Here is a 23,116-nt window from a genome sequence, read left to right on the forward strand (position 1 = left end):
ATGACATTTTGGATAGAGTTTTCCTTGTGGGAAAATTTTAAATTACAATTTCAAATTTTTAAAAAACACATAAGGCTATACTGTTTATCAATTACTTCTTGAGTGAGCTTTGGTAATTTGTGTCTAAAGAAATTTGTACACATCAGCTAAGTTGTCAATTTATTTGCATAAATATTTATTAGAATATTCACTTATCCTTTTAATATCTATAGAATCTGTAATGATATCATCTCTCTTATTCCTGGATATTCATCATCTTTCTCCTCTCCTTTCTTCCCATCAGTCTGACTAGAGGTTTATCCATTTTACTGATCTTTGAGACAACAGCTTTTGGTTTCATTGACTTTTTCCACCATTCTTCTCTTCTGTTTTACTAACTTCAACCCTGATCTCTATTATTTCCTTTTATCTGCTTACTATAGGTTTAATCTGCCCTTCTTTTTCTAGTTTATTGAAGGGAAAGCTGGGGTCATTGATTTGCTGTACTAAATCCAGTCCCTGATACTCTATCCTGGGTAGAAGCAGAAATTTACAGCTTCTGTTTTTAATTGGTAGACTATCATAGTTTGTTTTACTCAATCTATTAATCATGTATGCACCTTATCAATTAAAAATATAGTTCTGCTCCATCAGTTTCTTAACACAAGAACTTTGTTTTACCCTGATGTTATATTCCACCAGAATTTTTAATTATATAATCACTGAACTCACAATTTCCCCTTCAGTGAAGAAACTTAAAACTACAGTACCACCTATAAAACAGTAAGATGTTTCACTTTTGAAATAATAAACTTCCAAAAGCTTTTTTAAATCCATGATGTGAATGAGGGGAAAACAAAGACAGAAATAAACTTTTTGTCTCTTTGAAGCAGCTGATAATGATGTACAACTTCCATCATTTAAATTTTGGAAAAGGTCTCCTGCTAATTGAGCCAATCATATCGCTTCACTTTTCACACGTGCGGGTACAGCAGGTGCGGTTCCGTATCAGTCTCTTATACATGACTTTACTTAAATCACTTTCAATTCCAAGCTTTCTGCACATATGAAAGTGAAGCAACATCTGTTAGTAGAATGAACTAAATTTAAAATAAGCAAATTTGCCTGATACAACATTTTTTAAGGTTAACTTTAATATGTCATAATAGTTAAGGTTTTGAAGGTAAAAGTTCATGGTTAAACTGTGCACATTTCAAATTCAGTGTATATCCAAAGTTGAACCTATCTCCTTGTCCACCAAGCCTACTCTTCTCTTTTACTTCACCAGTCTCCTAAGCTAGATTGAGGGCAGGCGGAGAAGGGGACGATATAGGATAAGATGGTTGGATGGCATCACCGACTGAATGGACATGGGTTTGGGTGGACTCTGGGAGTTGGTGATGGACAGGGAGGCCTGGTGTACTGCAATTCACAGGGTCGCAAAGAGTTGGGCACAACTGAGAGACCGAACTGAACTGAAGCTAGAGACTAAAGTCATTATCACCTTTCCCCCTTTATCCCACCAGTTAATTGTCCTGTGGACTTAAATAAAGCCAAAATCATTGACTACCTCCTCTCCAAATCACTACTTCATATAGAGCTAATCTTTTCAGATTCTAAGAGTTTTCTAGTCTCTCACTTCATTCCATTCTAGTGTACTGCACCCTACATGTAGTAAATGTTTTTCAATTATAAAAATATCATTTCAGCATTGAAATAGCTGACAGTTAAGTCCCTGGGGATTACAGGCCAATCCACACAACACAGCATGGCACACAATTGGGCCTCAGTTTATCATTTCAGTTTGGGATTCAAATACTCCTCTAATCTGTTACACTGTTTTAGTCACTTCCCCAGCCCCTTCCCTGGGCTTCTCAGGTGGCACTAGTGGTAAAGAACTGAGCTAATGGACAGGACTGAGCAGCTGTTCCCTAAGTCATATACTTTAATATCACTACTGTTTATGCCTTTCCTTCTGCCTGTGTTCTTCCAGGACTTGTGTGTAAATACTCTAAGGCAGCAGTTAATATGCCATATTATATATTGTCAGTCAGTTCTTCAGAACAGCAGCCCTGCTTTATTCACACTAAAAATACCGAAACGCTACCAATATGTCTGAGATATACAGTAGATAAACAATATATGCGTGATAAATGGTATTTCAAATAGCTATGTATAACAAACAGTGGGCTTCCCGGTGGCTCAGTGGAAAAAGAATCTGCCTGCAATGCAGGAGACGCAAGAGATACGGGTTCAAGTCCTGGATCGGGAAGATCCCCTGGAGGAGGGCATGGCAACCCACTCCAGTATCCCAGCCTGGAGAATTCCATGGACAGAGGAGCCTGGCAGGCTACAGTCCATGTGGTCACGAAGAGTCAAACACAACTGAAGCGACTGAGCGTGGACGCAGGACAAACAGTATACATATTAATGTTGAATTTCTACCTTCATACAAGTCTTAATAACATAGTAGCTAAAATGAATAATACTTTAAAAAAATGGAACAGATAAAAATAAACTTACTGCCAAAGTAGAGAACAGGCAACAAGAAGGGCAGAGAAGGCCACCAAGTCGAATACGTTGGTTACTTGGGACCAGAGACAAGGAATAGAGTCAGAAAGCAATTAGGAGGCTAGCATGTGGCCTCTAGAACACTCGCTGGAGAATGCACACTTTCCCGGAAGCGACAACGAGCTGAACGAGCGAGGTGGCCCGCGCGTCCCGTGTAGCCAGCCCGCGCGGACGGCCGCAGGGCCGATCACACACACTCGACGGGTTCTGCTTCGAATGACTCGGATGTCAGGTTCCCGGGCAGCTTGAGGCCCTGGACCCCCACCCTCGACAAGGCACACCTGACTTTTTTTCTGCAGGACCGATGCCCCGAGACGCGCATCTGGACACACCTGCCCAGGATGGGGGCGCCCAGGGGTGGAAAGAGGAGGCTTCCAAGGCGTAAAAGTGGCGGCCGGGGCGGAGGGCTCGGGCCAGCGAACCCAGTCCTGGAGGGTCGAATCCCGGGTACACGTTCTTGTCCCCGAGATGTGGCTCTCAGATCGCCACGGAAACGCGACTTGCCGGGGCTGAAGCCCTGCCTTTTCCTCGCCTCTCCCCGACTCCAGGGTTCGGGAGTCGCCTCCTTTCAGACGCCAAGCGGCCGGAGCCGCAGAGAAGCGCTCGTGCCCAGCTCCGGCCTCCTCCCGTAACCCGCCACCGGCCCAGGACTGCCCCCCTGGCTCTCACCAAATCCTTTAATGAGTTCGGTGAAGACCCCGGGGTCGCTCTCCATGAGGCACCACTCCCCGGCATTGCCCGTCATGGCCCCGGCCGCGCGCCGCCCCGCTCCACCTCCGGCTCCGGGCGCCCCGGCCCTCGCTCCTGCCAGCGCCGGCCACAGAGCTCGGCAAACCCGCCGCGGGCTCGTCCACCTCACGTCACCCCGCCTACTTCCCGACAGCCTCCGCGGCGCCGTCACCTGGAACGCGACAGAGCGCGGGCGGACGCTCTAGCCGCCCGGGAGCGGGCGAGACTCTCCCTGGGCCGCGGAGGACCCGGAGCCGATTCGGAAGGGGTGGGGGGCGGACGGTCTGGGCAAAATCCGAGAAAAGGCGGGGCCTGGAGCCCCTGAGGAGGGAACATCCGGGCCCCTCGCCGGTCTGGGGCAGGGGCGGGGCGCGGCCGGGGGGCGGGGCTCGCGCCCGGGAGCCGAGCCCGGAGGCCCAGGCGGCTTCCCCCGAGCAGTCGTCGCCCGTCAGGCCGCCGTGCATCGTTGTCTTACGGCGGCGGCGCGTTGCCGCGTAGCGCTTCTCCCAGTGGCGCGGCGGCTTCGGAGGCTTGGCCGCCGGGCACAGGTGAGGGAACCGCGGGCGGCCGAGTGGCCGCGGCCTTTTGTGCGGTCTGAGCGGCGCGGGGGGCGGGGGGGCGGACGCGCAGGGTCCGGCCGGTCCTTCGTGGCTCTCGCCCCGCATCTCCGCGGCCGAAGCAGACCTCCTCCCGCCCCGCCTCGGGGCTCTGCCCGTCTCGGGTGTGGGGGGAGCGGAACCGGCCGCTCCGTGAGCCTCCCCGCTGGGCCGGACCCTTCCGGAAGACCGGACCCCTCCCGCTGCTGCTTGCGGAGCTTCCCGCCGACCGACGTCCCGAGGACCCGCTTTCTTCCTCCTCCTCCTTCCTCCTCCCGCCGCTGCTGCGCCGAGAGGCGTTGCCCGGCCTGCAGCCTTTGAGGAGAAGGATCTTTGTGAGAAGACCCAGGACGAGTTTGTGCTGGAGGGAATGACGAGGGAGAGAAGAATCCTTCCTGTCGTCCATCGGAGGTGATAGACAAGTGCTGTGCGATGCCTCCAAGGCACAGGAGGTTGAAAAATGTAGTGTGTTAAATCTGAAAACATGTATAATGGTCCTAAGACTAAAGGATGCGTTGAACCAAAAATGGCTGTCTTCACTAAACCACGAAACAGCCCCCCTTCCCCAAGCCCTTGCAGAATACTGATGTTAAGATAAAGTCTTTAAGGGTGGTATTACTTATGCATCACTCCCTGAATCTCTGAGTTCCAGGAGGGGCCCTTGACTTTCAGGGGGAAAAAAAGCTTTACTTGGTAGAACTCTGATTCTTTGCTTCTCAGTTTGGTGGACCTAGAATAAGGGAACCTTGTCCTACAGGGCTATGTGAAGCCACAAAGTAAACGTGATAAATTTTATTGAGAAACAACTGGACAGCTTTAATATTAAGACATGGTTGTATTATGGAGTAGAAGCCCGAGTTTGTGTCAGGTGTTAGATTTAAAAGTTTTTTTGGGAAACTTTCTTGGGAGTTTATACCTGAGAGACTGTCCTAAAGCTGGTGGGGGTAGGGGGTGGAGGGGGTGGAGTTCTGCTGCTACTGCTGCTAAGTCACTTCAGTCGTGTCCGACTCTGTGCGACCCCGTAGACGGCAGCCCACTAGGCTTCCCCGTCCCTGGGATTCTCCAGGCAAGAATACTGAAGTGGGTTGCCGTGTCCTTCTCCAATGCATGAAAGTGAAAAGTGAAAGTGAAGTCGCTCAGTCGTGTCCGACTCTTCGCGACCCCATGGACTGCAGCCTACCAGGCTCCTCTGTCCATGGGATTTTCCAGGCAAGAGTACTGGAGTGGGGTGCCATTGTCTTCTCCGGGAGTTCTGCTAAGTATACTTAAATGGGAAAGTTTGTGAGGCAAGGAGTCTAGGCTTATTTCCTTATGAACCACATCTAGAATGAGTGTCATCAGACCCTAGAGCTGTTTGCAGTAATTTGTGGTACTTTTTAATCTGCAGTATTGCTGTGAACTTGCAATAGAACTTAGAACTTCAAGGCTAAGTAAATACAGCAGAACTAACATTTGATACTCCAGTCAACGTGGTGCCTGTTGTAGAGAGACCAAACTGAAAATTAGCCCTTGACAGAACCTATAAGTAATCAGAAAAGGAATGGGGGTCAAATTTCCTTATATTGTTAACATTTAAGAGTTCACATAAAAATCCAGATTCCTGGGTCTTTGGGCAAAATAAGAGGATCTGGAATTACAAGGCCCTTGCTACATGTTGACCAGTTGGCTGAAAGGGCATGCCTTCAGGATATCATGCTGTTACTTCTACTGTTCTTCACTGCTTTTTATTACTTCACACTTGACTTGATCCACTCATGTCCATTACCAGTCTGAGTGATAGTTATCTGAACGTGTGGCCCCAGTTTTGCAGTATTCCTTCTTTTTTCAAATTATCTTGCTCTCTCTCATAGGTGTAAGGAAGTTTTGACTTCATTTAAAAAGGAGGAAGCTACAAACTTGTTTGACCTCTTGGGATGAAAGGGAGCCTTTTCACGTAACAAATGATCAAGAGACTTTGGAAAGACACTTAGATGTGTACTTTCAAGAAAAACGTAGGAATGCTTAGAAATCATGTATTAGCATTGTTAAAAGGTGCTATAGTTGTTCTTGTCTCACTCTTTGCAACCCCATGGACTGCAGCACACCAGGCTTCCCTGTCCTTCACCGTCTCTTGGAGTTTGCTCATGTCCATTGAGTCAGTGATGTCAACCATCTCATCCTCTGTCGTCCCTTTCTCCTGCCTTCGATCTTTCCCAGCATCAGGGTCTTTTGCAGTGAGTCAGCTCTTCGAATCAGGTAGCCAAAATGTTGGAGCTTCAGCATCAGTAGGTGTTCTAGTTCCAGTGAATGAGAAGCAGAAATAAATGCTATTACATACTGTGTATTACTAGCATTCACTGATTTGCATTTAAAATTAGGAAAAAGAGAGCCACAACCAATTTCAAAGTGTGGCTGTGCTTTTAGTAACATTGTGATTTGTTTGATTGCTTCACCAAATTTTAATTTATAGAAGTTTAATAAAACTTTAGCTGTATTAAATTTCTTTGGAAGGGTATGCTTTAAGAATACTGGGTATGTCAGTCCGACTGAAAGAAGAATTAACTATCTTTGTTAATCTGGATTTACAACACTTGGATGTTCAGGACTGGATTAACTGATGACCAGGCTCTGACCTAACTCACTCCCCAACTGCTTTCTAAACCACTGACACTGGAGCTTAAGCTTTGAGAAGGGGGATGAAAGCAGTTGGGGAAGGAAGAAATTAAGGTCCTATATATGTATGTGTATTATATATATATATATAACATACACGTATGTGTTTATATATATCTGTTCAGTCGCTCAGTCGTGTCCAACTTGTTTGCAGCCCCATGGACTGCAGCTCTCCAGGCTTCCCTGTCCATCACCAACTCCCAGAGCTTGCTCAAACTCATGTCCATCAAGTCAATGATGCCATCCAACCATCTCATCATACACACACACACACACACATATATTTTTACATATATATATATACACACACACACATAACATATGGGCTTCCCAGAGTGGTTCAGTGGTAAAGAACCCACCTGCCAATGCAGGAGACATGGGCTCAATCCCTGGGTGAGGAAGATCCCCTGGAGAAGGAAATGGCAATCCATTCCAGTATTCTTGCCTGGGAAATCGCATGGACAGAGGAGCCTAGCATGCTACAGTCCATGGGATCACAAAAGAGTCAGTCATGACTTAGCGATTAAACAACAACACACACACACATATATATGTCTATGTGTATCTCAAATTGCTTTCTAAAGACAAATATAAAAAAAGTAAGGTTAAATATCATTTGAATGTTTATCTTTTAAAATAACTTCCCAAATTTTGCCTAGTCAGTTTTTTTTTTTAAATAACATTTTTAAGATAGACTTCACACATCCCATTCAAGGAGTTTTAGTATATTCAGAGTTGTCGCACACACACACAGTTGTATAATGGTTACCACTATCTAATTCAGAACATTTTCATCATCCCTAAAAAGAAACCCCTTACACTTTAGAGAGGAATCTAGCAATTCCACAAAAGGTTAAATATAGAGATATCATATGATCCAACATTCTACATTCCACCAGCGGGGTATGAAGGTTCTAATTTCTCCGGATCCTCACAGTGCTGCTTATTATTGTCCTTTTGATTATAGCCATTCTAGTACATCTGAAATGATACCTCATTGCAGTTTTTATTTGCTGATGACCAGTGATATTTAGCATTTTTTGTGTGTGTTGGCCATTTGTATATCTTCTTTGAAGAAAGGCCTATATGGACTCTTAGCCTGTTTTTTAATTGGGGCATTTGCCATTTTATTATGTAGTTATGTGTGCTCTCTATATTATAGACACAAATTCGTTATCATATGTATGATTTGCAAGTATTTTCTCCCTTTCTCTGGGATGTCTCTTTGCTTTCTTTGTGGTATCTTTTGAAACACAGTTTTAAATTTTGACGAAAGCCTTGTTTTTTTCCCTTTTGTCCCTTACGCCTTTGGTGTCTGTGTTTTGAGATCAGTTCTCTGATGTCACCTCAGTGTCTTACATTCATTTCACGTCAGAATTCATTTCAATTCCATTCCAGAGTGCAGTTCCATCAGATCTCCCAAGTTAAAGGGCAGGACCCGCAACAGATTGCCCTTCCTTCAGACAGCAGCTTCTGGGAGGGCCCCAGTCTCCCCACACTTCTGCCTGCTCAGGTGGGCGTCCTGCAACCCTCTCAGGGTCAGTAGTTCACCTGGATGACTCAACTCCCTAAAAGCACCAGCCTTATGATTACTGTTTTATTTAAAAGGACGCAGTTCAGGGACAGCCCAATGGAGGACACGCCCAGGCCGGTCAGAAGGCTGTTTGTGCAGTCCTGGCACGGCACCACACCAGTACTGACTTGGAGTCTGTGCTGAAGTTGGGGGTCTGCAGTTTGTGTATGGAGTCTTATGATTAAGCAGGATTGATGAATTCATTGACCACATGGTTGAGCCCAGTGTGCTCCCATCCTCCCCTCCTGGGAGGATGATCTATCTGGTCCAGAGTTCCAGCCTTCTAATCAGACGATTGGCCTTTATGGTGATCCCATCTGGAAGCAATCCAAAGGCCCAGAATGAGCCCTCTCATTAGCATAACAAAGACACCCATCAATCAGGATATTGCAAGGTTTTTTTTTTTGTTAACAGTGTTTTGAATAAAAGATTCTTTAAATTCTATGCCGCTTTACAATTTTTAAGTTTCACACACATGATTTCATATAATCTCACAATAACTCTCTTTATAAATCCTCTACACCTGTATTGTGCCTCTCCCCTTCTCCCCCCGACCCCCCCACCGGTAACCACTAGTTTATTCTCCGTATCTGTGAACCTGTTTACTGTTTCTTCATTCACTAGTTTGTTGCACTTTTTAGAGTCCACATAAATGATAACATACAATATTTGTCTTTGTCTTACTTCATGTAGCATAATGCCCTCCAAGTCCACCCATGTAGCTGAAAATGGCAAAATTTCATTCCTTTTTATGGTTTATGACTGAGTTGTATTCCATTGTATATACATATACCACATGTTATTTATTCATTCATCTGTTGATGGACACTTAGGTTGCTTCCATACCTTGGCAATTGTAAATAACGCTGCTGTGAACATTGGATGCATGTATATTTTTGAGGGTTTTTTTAATATAAACCCCAAGTGGTTTTTGAAGCCTTTTGAAACTCATGGACAAAAACCAGATAGTCTAATACTTTTAAAGGTTACAGTCCATTTATAGTTGTTACAAAATATTGGCTATATTCCCTGTGTTGTACAACACATCATTGTAGCCTATGTTATACCGAGAAGTCTGCGTGTGTGCTGAGTTGCTTCAGTCTTGTCTGACTCTTTTCTACTCTATGGACTGTAGCCCTCCAGGCTCCTCTGTCCATGGGATTCTCCAGGGATTGAACCCATGTCTCATATCTTCTGCATTGGTGGTAGGCTTGTTCTTTATCACCAACACCACCTCGGAAGCCCCTCCCTCCAGTAGTCTGTGAAAGTGAAGTCGCTTATTCGTATCCAACTCTTTGCGACCCCGTGGACTGTAGCCTACCAGGCTTCTCCATCCATGGGATTCTCTAGGCAAGAATACTGGAGTGGATTACCATTTCCTTCTCCAGGGGATCTTCCCAACCCAGGGATCGAACCCTGGTCTCCTGCATTGGAGGCAGATGCTTTACCCTCTGAGCACCAGCCACCTCTGTAGTCTGTACCTCCCACAAAAACCAAATATTCTTATTATACCACTATGTTTTATCACCTCAATTCAGTTCAGTCCAGTCGCCCAGTTGTGTCCGACTCTGCGACCCCATGAATTGAAGCACACCAGGCCTCCCTGTCCATCACCAACTCCCAGAGTTCACCCAAACTCGTGTCCATCGAGTCGGTGATGACATCCAGCCATCTCATCCTCTGTCATCCACTTCTCCTCCTGCCCCCAATCCCTCCCAGCGTCAGGGTCTTTTCCAATGAGTCAACTCTTTGCATGAGGTGGCCAAAGTATTGGAGTTTCAGCCTCAGCATCAGTCCTTCCAATGAACACCCAGGACTGGTCTCCACCTAGCCAATTTTAAAGTTAATTTCTATTGCAGGTTCAGTGACAGAGTAGCTTGGAATATGCTGCCACTCTGTTTTTTATTTTAAACTAAAAATTCTGACTCTGGTATATGTACACAAGCAAGTGGACAGGTGCCATAGCTGTTAATGATGTTTTATGTCCACTGTTTTATGTTGCATCTTGGAAAGTACTTTCACAGAAGCAGATGAAAAAGGTGAACAGTTTCTCTTGCAGAAATATTGAAAAGATATGTGGTCAGAGTTGTCATTAATATAAGACTCAAGGGAAGATTCCATTGGTACAGCTATGAATAAGTAATTTCATTTCTTATAATAGGAATTATAAAAATTACATTTCCTTTTCAGGCATCTTCCCTAGAATTAAAGTTCATTTTGTTGCTTGCTGTACAAAAGATACTTGAATACCTAATATTAAACATATTAGAAGAATTTACAGAGAAATACTATCCTCAGATGACTTTTTTACTCAGAACTCATTACTTTGTAACTTTTTCATGTTTTATTTTTCTTAACTATTTCTGTTACCTGCATATAGTACGTTTATTAATCTGATTACAGAATTTATGTTAAAGAATTATGTTTTTAATTGCATGCATTGAGACATACTTTTAAAGTAAATGTTACAGGAAAGAAAAGCAAGTCATGCATAATACTTAGATAAATGGTTCAGAAAAATCAACTTTAATGTTACTGGTGCTGTCCTGTGCTTAGTTGCTCAGTCATGTCCAACTCTTTGTGACCCCATGGACTGTAGCCCACCAGGGGAGATCCATAGGGATCCTCCAGGCAAGAATAAGAGTGGTTTACCATGCCCTCCGCTAGGGGACTTTCCCAACCCAGGAATCAAATTGGGTTGTCCTGCATTGCAGGCAATTCTTTACCGGCTGAAGTACCAGGGAAGCCCTGCTTAGTTATTCTTAATTTGTAATTATTTAAAAATGATATTCTCGGGGAGTGATACACAAGTAAGACCTGGTCCCCACTCTCAAGGAAACCATTATGTTAGCTGGATGTGTAACAAAGAATATAATACAAGGGAAAACTTGGAGAGGAGGGGGTTTTGAGGTTTATATTGGGACCTTGAACTCACCACCGGGACCTTGGTGCGGGAAAGCTGGGGTAATAGTATAACCTGATAATTGAATGCCATGTCACACTCACCCAGCAAACATAACTCGTAAGCAAGAATGGCCTGGCTGAAGTAACACCAGAGAGAGTATGTTTTTGAAAAATCTAAAGGAGAGGCCAGTAACGTCAAATGCAGTATAAAAATCAAAAATAATTTCTACTGGAATTAGCGATTAATGTTATCAGTCTTTAAGAAGGCAGTTAGTCTTTTTGGATTGAAAAGAAGAGGTACATGCCATGTGGAAAAGAGGTTAAGAATACGTAGAAAAAGCACCATCCACCACACCAGGAGTTTCAGCCTGTGTTGTCTCAGTCTCTGTAAATCAGTCCCCAGTGGCTGATAGAATATGACCACCGCCTCTCCGACACTGCCTGAGGCCAAGGCCTGCCCTGACATTTCATTAGTTTGTATCAGAGCTGTACTGAAATACTGATTCTGCTATTTTCACAGAATCCAAATCTCTGTTCCCCGCAGTCGCATTCAGAACGTGAGGCTTTCTCCCACTTACTCCCTACCTACCTTCTCCCAAGCACTGTGTGTTCCCCGCTCTGAGACCCAGTCTTACTCACCAGACTTACTTCCCCACTGGGAACGCCATCATTTCCTTGTTTCTCTTTCTCCCTCAGAGGGGCCCTTACCCATCACCTTCATCCTTTGGGAAGGGGATAGCTCTTTTGCTGTCAAGGCCAGTCTCCATGTGGATGCTCTGAGCAGCTTTCAGGGATCTCATTGCCTCACTAAACTCCCTTCCTCCACTGCCTTCAACTCTCCAAGTTAAACTTCCAACCTCAGCCTCCTGTCCTCTCATCTGAAAAGGTAAAAAAATTTTTCCTGTATCTCCCACCTTCACTTTTCCCTTGCCTTTATAACTTTCCTTCTATAAAAGAGCATTTACCCATGAAGGCTCTTCCTTGCTGTGTGCCCTCTTCACCACACTGGAATCAAGCTGTTTCTCGCAGCCCCTGACTGCGAATCAACTCTTCACATGAGGTGGCCAAAGTACTGGAGTTTCAGCTTCAGGATCATTCCCTCCAAAGAAATCCCAGGGCTGATCTCCTTTAGAATGGACTGGTTGGATCTCCTTGCAGTCCAAGGGACTCTCAAGAGTCTTCTCCAACACCACAGTTCAAAAGCATCAATTCTTTGGCGCTCAGCTTTCTTCACAGTCCAACTCTCACATCCATACATGACCACTGGAAAAACCATAGCCTTGACTAGATGGACCTTTGTTGGCAAAGTAATGTCTGTTTAGTTCTTTGGCCCATTTTTTGATTGGGTTGTTTATTTTCCTGGTATTGAGCTGCTTATATATTTGAGATTAATTTTTTGTCAGTTGCTTCATTTGCTATTATTTTCTCCCATTCTGAAGGCTGACTTATAGTTTCCTTGCTTACTAGTTTCCTTTGTTGTACAAAAGCTTTTAAGTTTAGTTAGGTCCCATTTGTTTATTTTTGCTTTTATTTCCATTACTCTGGGAGGTGGGTCATAGAGGACCTTGCTGTGATTTATGTCAGAGAGTGTTTTGTCTATGTTTTTCTCTAGGAGTTTTATAGTTTCTGGTCTTACATTTAGATCTTTAATCCATTTTGAGTTAATTTTTGTGTTTGGTGTTAGAACATGTTACAGGTGGTTGACTGGTTTTTCCCAGCACCACTTGTTAAAGAGATTGTCTTTTCTCCATTGTATATTCTTGCCTCCTTTGTCGAAGATAAGGTGTCCATAGCTGTGTGGATTCATCTCTGGGCTTTCTATTCTGTTCCATTGATCTATTTCTGTCTTTGTGCCAGTACCATACTATCTTGATGACTGTGGCTTTGTAGTATAGTCTGAAGTCAGGCATGTTGATTCTTCCAGTTCCATTCTTCTTTCTCAAGATTGCTTTGGCTATTTGAGGGTTTTTTGTATTTCCATACAAATAGTGAAATTATTTGTTCTAGTTCTCTGAAAAATACCATTGGTAGCTTGATAAGGATTGCATTGAATCTATAGATTGCTTTGGGTAGTGTACTCATTTTCACTGTACTGATTCTTCTGATTCGTGAAAATGGTATATTTCTCCATCTATTTGTGTTATCTTTGATTTCTTTCATCAGTGTTTTATAGTTTTCTATATATAGCTCTTTTGTTTCTTTTAGAGAACATGCTTTTTTAAGAGTCCAGGCCCCTTTTTAAGAGGGAAGGAGACCTCCAAAGTATTAGCAGCAGATTTATCGTGTCTCACTGGCAGGAGCTGTGATACTTGCTCAATACCTGTACCAGTCACGTGGCAAGAGGAGTGAGAGCATCACCTGGAGACTCGTAACTGGTACCAAAACTCAGGTCTCAGCCAGACATTCTGAATTGTGAAAGAAACTTGAGGGGGACGGGGCGAGTGGGACCCATCATTTTATGTTTAAACTAGCACTTCAAGTAATTCTGATGCCCATAGACTGTGAGAACCACTGGCTTAGAGCAATCAAGATTCATCCCTTGGGCCTGGGGAATGTCCCCTGAAGGATGTTCTACCACAAAGAGGATAGTTAAGTGAAGTCGCTCAGTCGTGTCCAACTCTTTGTGACCCCCTGAACTGTAGCCCACCAGGCTTCTCCGTCCATGGGATTCTCAAGGCAAGAATACTGGAGTGGGTTGCCATTTCCTTCTCCAGGGGATCTTCCTGACCCAGGGATCGAACCCAGATCTCCCACATTGCAGGCAGACACTTCAACCTCTGAGCTACCAGGGAATAGTTAGAAAAGGGGAGGGAGGAACAGATGTTAGACACACAAGCAGAGCTTGTCTGCAGTCACTGTGTCAGAGACCATTACTGCCCCGCCCCCGCCCCTTTTCCTCTCCCGGCTAGACTCTGGAGCAGCAAACTACATCAAAAATGTGACTTCTTGACTGTCACTTCTGATCGTCATACCATAACTTACTTATACAATATTTTTAAATTAAAATATTTCATAGCAGATTTCAATAAGCCTAGATTAATAAATGGTTTTCCTTTTTATAATTTATCATTTATCTACCTGTAATAATTTTTTTTTTCTGGGGAAAATGGTGATAGTGGGGCTTCCCTCATAGCTCAATTGGTAAAGAATCCACCTGCAATGCAGGAGACCCCGCTTCAGTTGCTCAGTTGGGAAGATCCCCTGGAGAAGGGGATAGACTACCCACTCAGTATTCTGGCCTGGAGAATTCCATGGACTGTATAGCCCATGGGGTCTCAAAGAGTCGGAAACAACTGAGCGACTTTCACTTTTACTTTGGGCATTTGTATTTTTCAGAAAATTCCAAGATAATTCTGTTATTGTATCTGGATTTTTAAAGGTGATTACAAGTTTTTCTGTTAAATGGTAGTTTCAGTGATACAGAATTCTATCTTTTTCTTGTAGTAACATTTTGCTTTTCAATAGGCTTCCTAAAGACAGAAAAATGGAGGAATCTGTAAACCAAATGCAGCCACTGAATGAGAAGCAGATAGCTAATTCCGAAGGCGGATATGTGTGGCAAGTCACTGATATGAATCGGCTACACCGGTTCTTGTGTTTTGGTTCTGAAGGTGGGACTTACTATATCAAAGAACAGAAGCTAGGCCTTGAGAATGCCGAAGCTTTAATCAGATTGATTGAAGATGGCAGAGGATGTGAAGTGATACAGGAAATAAAGTCCTTTAGTCAAGAAGGCAGAACCGCAAAGCAGGAACCCACACTCTTTGCCCTTGCCATTTGTTCCCAGTGTTCCGACATAAGCACTAAACAAGCCGCCTTCAAAGCTGTTCCTGAAGTTTGTCGCATCCCTACACACCTCTTTACTTTTATCCAGTTTAAGAAAGATCTGAAGGAAAGCATGAAGTGTGGCATGTGGGGTCGTGCCCTCCGGAAGGCTGTAGCAGACTGGTATAATGAAAAGGGTGGCATGGCCCTCGCCCTGGCAGTTACAAAATACAAACAAAGAAACGGCTGGTCTCACAAAGATCTGTTAAGATTGTCACATCTTAAACCTTCCAGTGAAGGTAAGTGTGAGATCTTCATGGCGACAGGTGAGGTACAGATATCCAGTAAATGGCAAATTTTTATTTGCCGTAAGACAGTTGTGTAATATTTTCTAGAAATAGTCTTTCAGTCTCAAGATATTGATTGACTAATTCATGAACATGTCCAAAGTTGACATTTTTTCTTACAGCAGAGGTGAAACTTGAAATGACAGCCCCTCAGATGAGTTCAGATTTCAGTTCTACTTAATTACTGTGTGTCCATATACCAAGTAACTGAACCTGTCCGGTTTTCTGTACCTTCATCTATTAAAAAAAGGTAGAAAGGGAATAGCCCTTGAAATTAGTGTGACCGTCAGTGATAATGTGTATCGGAATACTTACACACACAGTTTCTGACACAAGTAAAGGGTGGTGTTGGTTGCTTCTCCTTCTTCCTACACATCTTGTGTGGTGATGTCTTCATACATGGAATCTCCTCAGTAGTTTCTGTTTTACCACTTTTTTCTAAAACTACAAATGAACTTTTTCAAATGAAATTTAAGCAGTAAATTACTATAAATATTTATATGTACAAACACATGTATATTTTGATTTTTTATTAGAAATTACATCCTTGTTATATTTATTTATTTACTTGGGTACCGTGTAGCTTGTGGGATCTTGGATCCCCCATGAGGAATTGAATCCATAACCCCTGCAGTAAAAGCACGTAGTTCCAATGACTGGACTGTCAGGGAATTCCAGATTTCACATTAAGATGTGTAAGACAGCAGAGTCACAATACTTTAGAAGTTCCTGCATGTTAGTATTAACTTTTAGTCAAATTATTTAGAGTTCAGAAATAACACATCGGCTCAGTCTGCCTTAGAGGTGTATTTTAGTTGGCCTGAACTATATTTTAGGGGGAAAAAATCAATTATTTGCCAGTGTTACATAAAAATCCATGTTGTACCTTATATTGAAAATACATTCCTCTAGCAGTACCAAGCCAAATTTTTTTTTCCAAATATTTTACTAAAATATCTGTCAGGAAAAAAAAAAAAAAATCTGTCAGGTATATTCTGTTTAATTCACCACAGTCATGACCACTATTATATCAATGACCTCTTTCATTTATTTTACCTACCTTCCCCCCATAGACCTTGAAATTTGTAATTATGTCCCCCCATTGTTTTACAGAAGTGGAAACTAAGGCCTCAGATGGCCACACATGCATGTAGGCTAGAACCCAGATTTCCTCACTCCCCCAATGCAAAGCTTTTTCAACTATTGAAAGGAATTATAGGAGAAATGGACACATTATTTAGGCCTGTAATACTTTCTCAGCTATTAAAAATTACAAGTTACCTACCTACTTGTCCACTTATCTCTGTAATTTACAAATGCATCTTTCTTTAGCAGGTAAAGGGGCAAGTGAATATGAGATTAACTGAGGTAGGTCTCTACTTTTGTGAATTGAGATTGTGGACCTGAGATAGTGACTGTGTACTAAAGGTTCTGATGCTACTGCTTCCAAAAATAAAGCTCTGTAATAAAATGACTTTGGAGTCATTAGACTTCAAAACACATTAGGTTAGAGTTTTACCTTCAGAGGCTCATGGGAGAGGCAAAAATTAGTTGACTCCATTTGCTTAAGTGTGTTTGTCATATTATGGGAAATAGCATCCTGGTTTAAACTCCTGTGTATCTAGATGTGCCATTCACATAAGGTGTTCTCAGTAACATGTCCAGTTTTTACGTGCTAATCCTACATGCCTTTTTAATTCTTTATTTTGTTGAAGGACTTGCTATTGTCACCAAATATATTACAAAGGGCTGGAAGGAGGTCCATGAAATGTATAAAGAAAAAGCGCTTTCTGTGGAGGCTGAAAAATTATTAAAGTATCTCGAGGCTGTAGAGAAAGTGAAGCGCACAAAAGATGAGCTGGAAGTCATTCATCTGATAGAAGAGCACAGGCTGGTTAGGGAGCACCTCCTAACAAACCACTTAAAGTCTAAAGAGGTAAGAAAGTGAGAATACGTCCTAGCATACGAGGAAACATGAGGAGCTTAGGCTGGGTGGTACAAGGATAAATTTTGCTAATGCTTTTAAAATATATTAATACTTAAAAAAAAATTTTTTTTTTTTTTTTTGCCATACTGCATGGTTTGTAGGATCTTAGTTCTTTGACCAGGGGACCAGGAATTGAACCCAGGCTCCCGGCAGTGAAAGCACCAAGTGCTAATCCCTGGACCACCAGGGAATTCCCTAAAAACTTAAAATATATCTTAAAATTAACATTTATTTAAAACACCTGGGCACAATGCCCAGCTGTAGTTGGCAATTTTTAAGTATTAGTTCCACTCCAGAAAATGTATTGGTTAGTTAACCTCGCTAATTACATAAATAAAATTCTTATATACAGTTCCTTCACAAAATATAATGTACTTAACTTTATTACTCTAATAAAGAGCAGGTTACTTTGTCCCATGAGTCTTTGACCAACCCACACAAATTTTTATTTAGAAAGTGGTCCAAACCCCCAAAAGAAAGCCTTAAAGACTATTATTAATTGATATGTCTGTGTTACATGTATTCATTTCCCCTTAATTCCTTTTATTTCTACCTGTTTTACTGCAATAGGTATGGAAGGCTTTGTTACAAGAAATGCCTCTCACAGCATTACTAAGGAATCTGGGAAAGATGACAGCTAATTCAGTGCTTGAACCAGGAAACTCAGAAGTGTCTTTAGTATGTGAAAAGCTGTGTAATGAAAAACTGTTAAAAAAGGTAAGTGTTACCTTTGTTAACTACTACTAATTGAAAAAACTGGCTTTTAAATTTTGGAGATGGAGTCAGTGAATTTTTTAGGTGTTTTGAGACTTTTATCATACCACATTGCATTGACTCTGAAATCTAACTTTAATATGTCCTCATCTTTCTCTTTATGGAATAGATTTATTAGCTACAATAACAAAAATCTAAGAGACATGATTACTGTTTTTCACTTGAATTTGACATTTGCTTTCTGTCTCTGTCATGTTCTAGGCTCGTATACATCCATTTCATGTTTTAATTGCTTTAGAAACTTACAAGACAGGTCATGGGCTCAGAGGAAAACTGAAGTGGCGCCCTGATGAAGAAATTCTGCAAGCTTTGGATGCTGCTTTTTATAAAACGTTTAAGGTAATGGTTTGATTTTTGTTTGAAAACAAAAAACCCACTTAGGATTTAGAAACACTTAGGATTTAGAATTTTAAAGATGATAGTAGTAGTTTAACCATTTTTGAGTAGGTATTCATTTGTTCATATGAAAATGAATATATAATTATGATTATAGTCATAAGCTTATGAATAAAGTATTTGTCTCTACCTTTGGACAACAACCAGACATCAAACCATTAAATTTTGATGTTTTAAATTACTAAAAATTTGCATTCCTGTGGAGTCCTGGGACTTGATCTTCTGTTCTGTTTTCCCTGTTAATCAGTAGTAGATCTCCTCTGTCTTGATAGGGAATAATCTTTTTTTACAAATGGAAATTCTGTATCAGAGCCATAAGTTAAAGTTTTTGGTTTTAAAAAAAGTCTTGCTCTTCAACAAAGTATTAGCAACCAAATTCAGCAGCATATTAAAGAGATTATACAAGTGAGAGTCACCCTCAACATACAAGGATCATACAATATAAGAAAAATCAATGTAATATAACATCATTGTTAAAAGATAACACATGTATCTCAATTGATGTAGAAAAAGCATTTGAGAAAATCCTGTACCCTTTCTGATTAAAAAAAAAAAAAAAACTCTAAGTAAACCAGGAATAGAAGTGAGCTTCCTTAGTGTGATAAAGGTCATGTGTAAAAAACCTACAGCCATCATCATACTCAGGGGTAAAAGATTGACATCTTTTCCCTTAAGATCAGAAACAAGACCAGGATGCCCACTTTTCCCACGTTGATTTACATTTACTGGAAGTTCTAGCAGTTACAAAAGGAAAAGAAATATTAAAATGTATCCAGGTTGTTTTCATTTTCATTTAAAAATTTTTTATTGAAAAAACTTGTGTCCACTCCTGCAGCATGCAGGATCTTAGTTCCTCAACTAGGGACGGGAACCCACGCCCCCTGCAGTAGATTTGCAGTCTTAACCACTGAACCACCAGGAACATCTCAGTCCAGGCTGGAAAGGGAGAAAAACTATCATGTTCTCAGATGATTTGATCTTACGTGGAGAAAACTGTAAAGAATTCACAAAATACGATTTCCCTGGAGTCTAGTAGTTAAGACTCCACCCTTCCACTACAGGGGGCACAGGTTCTATCCCTGGTTGTAGAACTAAGATCACACATGCCACGTGGCATGACCAAAAAGAATTTTTTTTAAAATTCCACAAAATAATATTAGATCTAGCCAATGGATTCAGCAGAGTTCCAGGATATAAATTCAGCAGGAACAAATCAGTAGTATTTCTATACACTAGCAATGAAAAGTCCAAAAACAAGATTAACATTCCATTTACAACAGCATCAAAAATAATGAGAAACTTTGGAGTAAATTTAACTATGGGGTGTAAGACTGACTTACTGAAAACTGCAAAACACTACTGAAAGACATTTAAGAAGAAATAAATAAATGAGAAGACATCCTGTGTTCCTAGTTTGGAAGACTTCATAACGTTAAGATGCCGGTGTACCCAAAGCAATCTACAGATTCATTGTGATTCCTGTGGCATGTTTAGCAGAAACAGAAATCCCCATCCTAAAATTTATATGGACTCTCAAAGGACCCCAAATCGGGAATCCCAATGTTGAAAAAAACAAAGTCGGAAGACCCACACTTCCAAATTTAGGATTTCAAGAGTTACTACAAAGCTACAGTAATCAAAACAGTGTAGTATTGGCATAAATACGACATGTACACCAACAGAATAGAGCAGGGCGCCAAGAATTAAACTCGCATGTGTATGGTCAGTTGACTTTTGACTACAGTGTCAAGACAATTCAATGGAAAGTCTTTAACAAATGGTGCTAGGGAGACTGGATATCCACATGTGAAAGAGAGAAGCTAGACTGTTACTTTATACCACATACAAAAATTAACTCAAAGTGACCTGTAGATAAGACTTAAAACTACACAGCTGTTAGAAGAAGACCTATTATAAAACCTCATGACCCTTTTAAAAGCTCATGACCCATATTATAAAAGCTCTACTGTTTGGCAGTAGATTCTTAGATGTGATATCAAAAGAACAGACAACAGAAGAAAAAAAAAGTAGATAAATTTTGACTTCATCAAAACTCAGATCTTCTGTGCATCAAAGGACACTGTCAAGAGAGTGAAAAGATATCTGCAGAGAAGGAGAAAATATGGCAGATCATCTATTTTACAGGGGTTTAACATCCAGAATATATATATATATATACAGAATATATATGTATATATATTTATATACATATATATGCGTGTATATATATTGGAGAAGGCAATGGCACCCCACTCCAGTACTTTTGCCTGGAAAATCCCATGGATGGAGGAGCCTGATAGGCTGAACTCCATGGGGTCACTAAGAGTCGGGCACAACTGAGTGACTTGACTTTCACTTTTCACTTTCATGCATTAGAGAAGGAAATGGCAACCCACTCCAGTATTCTTGGCCTGGAGAATCCCAGGGACAGAGGAGCCTAGTGGGCTGCCGTCTATGGGGTCACACAGAGTCGGACACGACTGAAGCGACTTGGCAGCAGCAGTAGCAGCATATATATATAAAAGTCCTACAACTTAACAGTAAAAATACAAACAACCCAATTCAAGACATGGGCGGAGTACTTGAACAGACATTTCTCCAAGGAAGGTAAATAAATGGCCAGTTAAGCACATGCAAAGATGCTCAACATTAGTCATCAGGCAAATGCAAATCAAAACCACAATGAGATGCCACTTCACACCTAATTGGATGGCTCTGGCCATCCAAAAATACCACCTCCTATGTATATACCCAAAAGAATTGAATACCTGGAACTCATACAGGTACTTATACCCAGATGTTGATAGAAGCATTATTCACAGCAGCCAAAAGGTGGGAACAACCTGAGTTGTTGTCAGGAGATGAATGGACAAATGAAATACGATATATGCATATAATGGAGTATTCAGCCTTACAAAGTAGTAGAACTTGAAAGATGCTAAAGCAGGGATGAACCTTGAAAACATTATGCTAGGTGAAAACAAGCCAGACAGGAAAGGATAGGTATCCTATGATTCCACTCATGAGGTTTCCAGAATACACAAATTCATGGATGTAGAAAGTAAAACAGAAGTTTCCTAGCGCTGCTGCTGCTAAGTCGCTTCAGTCATGTCCAACTCTGTGCGACCCCATAGATGGCAGCCCACCAGGCTCCCCCGTCCCTGGGATTCTCCAGGGAAGAACATGAGTGGGTTGCCATTTCCTTCTCCAATGCAGAAAAGTGAAAAGTGAAAGTGAAGTTGCTCAGTCGTGTCCGACTCCTAGTGACCCCATGGACTGCAGCCCACCAGGCTCCTCTGTCCATGGTATTTGCCAGGCAAGAGTACTGGAGCAGGTTGCCATTTCCTTCTCCATTCCTAGGGCTAGAGGTGGATAAGAATGAGGAGTTGTTGTCAGTGGGTACAGAGTTTCTGTTGGGATGATGAAAAAGTTCTGGAAATAGTAATGGTGGTTGTGAATATTTGATGCTACTGAATTATACACTTAAAAATGATTAGAAAGTAAATGTTATTATGTTGTTTATATTTTACTACAAAAAAAATTCCTTGCTAGAAATTCCCAGTTTACTTCATGAGGAAAAGTTGGAAATTAAAAAAAAAAGGAAGAATGTAACTTCTGTAAGTTACTAAATAGGCCATCTTATTTTCATTGTTTTACTGTTACCACTAGTTAAAGCTAAGCATTTCTAAATATTTGTCAATCTGTAAATCAAAAATCAAGCCTTTTATCTTAGTCTTTTGAGTGAAAATTAAATATGTTAGAAATTTATTTACAGTTTCTGTGATTGCTTTTAATGATTGTTTTGTTTTCTCTTTAGACAGTTGAGCCAACTGGAAAGCGTTTCTTACTGGCAATTGATGTCAGTGGTTCTATGAACCAAAGAGTTTTGGGTAGTATACTCAATGCAAGCACAGTAGCTGCCGCGATGTGCATGGTGAGAACTCCTAAGGCAATTTAGGGTTTTGCCATACTGAAAATATTTACCCAGCACAAAACTATAAAGTTGGATACGACCAAAAATTATATTTTCACTTGTTTTAAGCAGAGCTTTAAGTATTGTATATATACTTCAGTATGCTTATATATTCCAGTCTTCTTTCCTCAGAAATTCCATGGACAAAGGAGCCTGGCAGGCTACAGTCCATAGGACTGCAAAGAGTCAGATACAACTTAGCAACTGAACAACAACAAAAACATACTTACATATACTTTAATACTTAGGTATATACTATATTGTAGGTATATTGAAAAAGCAAGTCTAAAGAAAAATCAGAGTAGAACTTTTAATTTTACAATAACAGATTAAATGTTACTGATATTTTTAAAGAAATAGATAATTCTTAGAGAAATTATTAACAAATATAGATGTTAAAAGATCAAGGACTAATAACAACAGACAGGAGACTTCTGGTTCTAGTGGGACTCAGTAGTGAGTAATCATCAGCGAGCTTCTTAGTTTCTCTTCTGTGGCTTTATTGCCTATTTAATAAAATAAGAAGAATAATATATACTCTATTTGCTTCAAAGGATTGTTGTTAAAACCAGTTTCTTTGTAAGAGTTTGTGAAAGTGCTTTGAAAGCTATACTACTGTTACTGTATAGTTTTCAAATGCAGTAAGTTCAGAAATAAATCATCATATTTTCTTTTAAAGATGAACTTTAAGAGACTGTATTTGTTTCCCCTGAATGTACTGAAAATTCCTACTATTGAATTTTTCAGGTTGTCACACGAACAGAGACAGATTCTTCTATAGTTGCTTTTTCAGATGAAATGGTACCATGTCCAGTGACTACAGATATGACCTTACAACAAGTTTTACTGGCTATGAGTCAGGTAAGAAAC

The 23,116-nt window shown here is 41.3% G+C and overlaps 2 protein-coding genes across 3 annotated transcripts in view; one reads left to right on the forward strand and one right to left on the reverse strand.

The window, feature by feature from the left end:
• UCHL5 (ubiquitin C-terminal hydrolase L5) overlaps positions 1 to 3,508 on the reverse strand; it is a 47,706-nt gene extending 44,198 nt beyond the window's left edge. The window contains exon 1 of one of the 2 annotated variants that reach the window (XM_040262894.1): positions 3,220 to 3,508. In XM_040262894.1, the coding sequence (XP_040118828.1) occupies positions 3,220 to 3,295 (76 nt within the window). In that variant the 5' untranslated portion in view covers positions 3,296 to 3,508. The remainder of the gene's footprint in view (positions 1 to 3,219) is intronic. The other variant, XM_040262893.1, reaches the window with a different exon arrangement.
• A 152-nt stretch (positions 3,509 to 3,660) lies between these two features.
• RO60 (Ro60, Y RNA binding protein) overlaps positions 3,661 to 23,116 on the forward strand; it is a 28,356-nt gene continuing 8,900 nt past the window's right edge. Inside the window, exons 1-7 of the mRNA XM_040262892.1 lie at positions 3,661 to 3,827; positions 14,470 to 15,068; positions 16,832 to 17,052; positions 17,674 to 17,820; positions 18,079 to 18,216; positions 22,091 to 22,207; positions 22,994 to 23,107. Of these exons, the coding sequence (XP_040118826.1) occupies positions 14,489 to 15,068; positions 16,832 to 17,052; positions 17,674 to 17,820; positions 18,079 to 18,216; positions 22,091 to 22,207; positions 22,994 to 23,107 (1,317 nt within the window). The 5' untranslated portion in view covers positions 3,661 to 3,827; positions 14,470 to 14,488. The remainder of the gene's footprint in view (positions 3,828 to 14,469; positions 15,069 to 16,831; positions 17,053 to 17,673; positions 17,821 to 18,078; positions 18,217 to 22,090; positions 22,208 to 22,993; positions 23,108 to 23,116) is intronic.

This window comes from Oryx dammah, unplaced genomic scaffold, assembly GCF_014754425.2.
Source record: "Oryx dammah isolate SB20612 unplaced genomic scaffold, SCBI_Odam_1.1 HiC_scaffold_21, whole genome shotgun sequence".
NCBI classification, from domain to species: Eukaryota; Metazoa; Chordata; class Mammalia; order Artiodactyla; family Bovidae; genus Oryx; species Oryx dammah.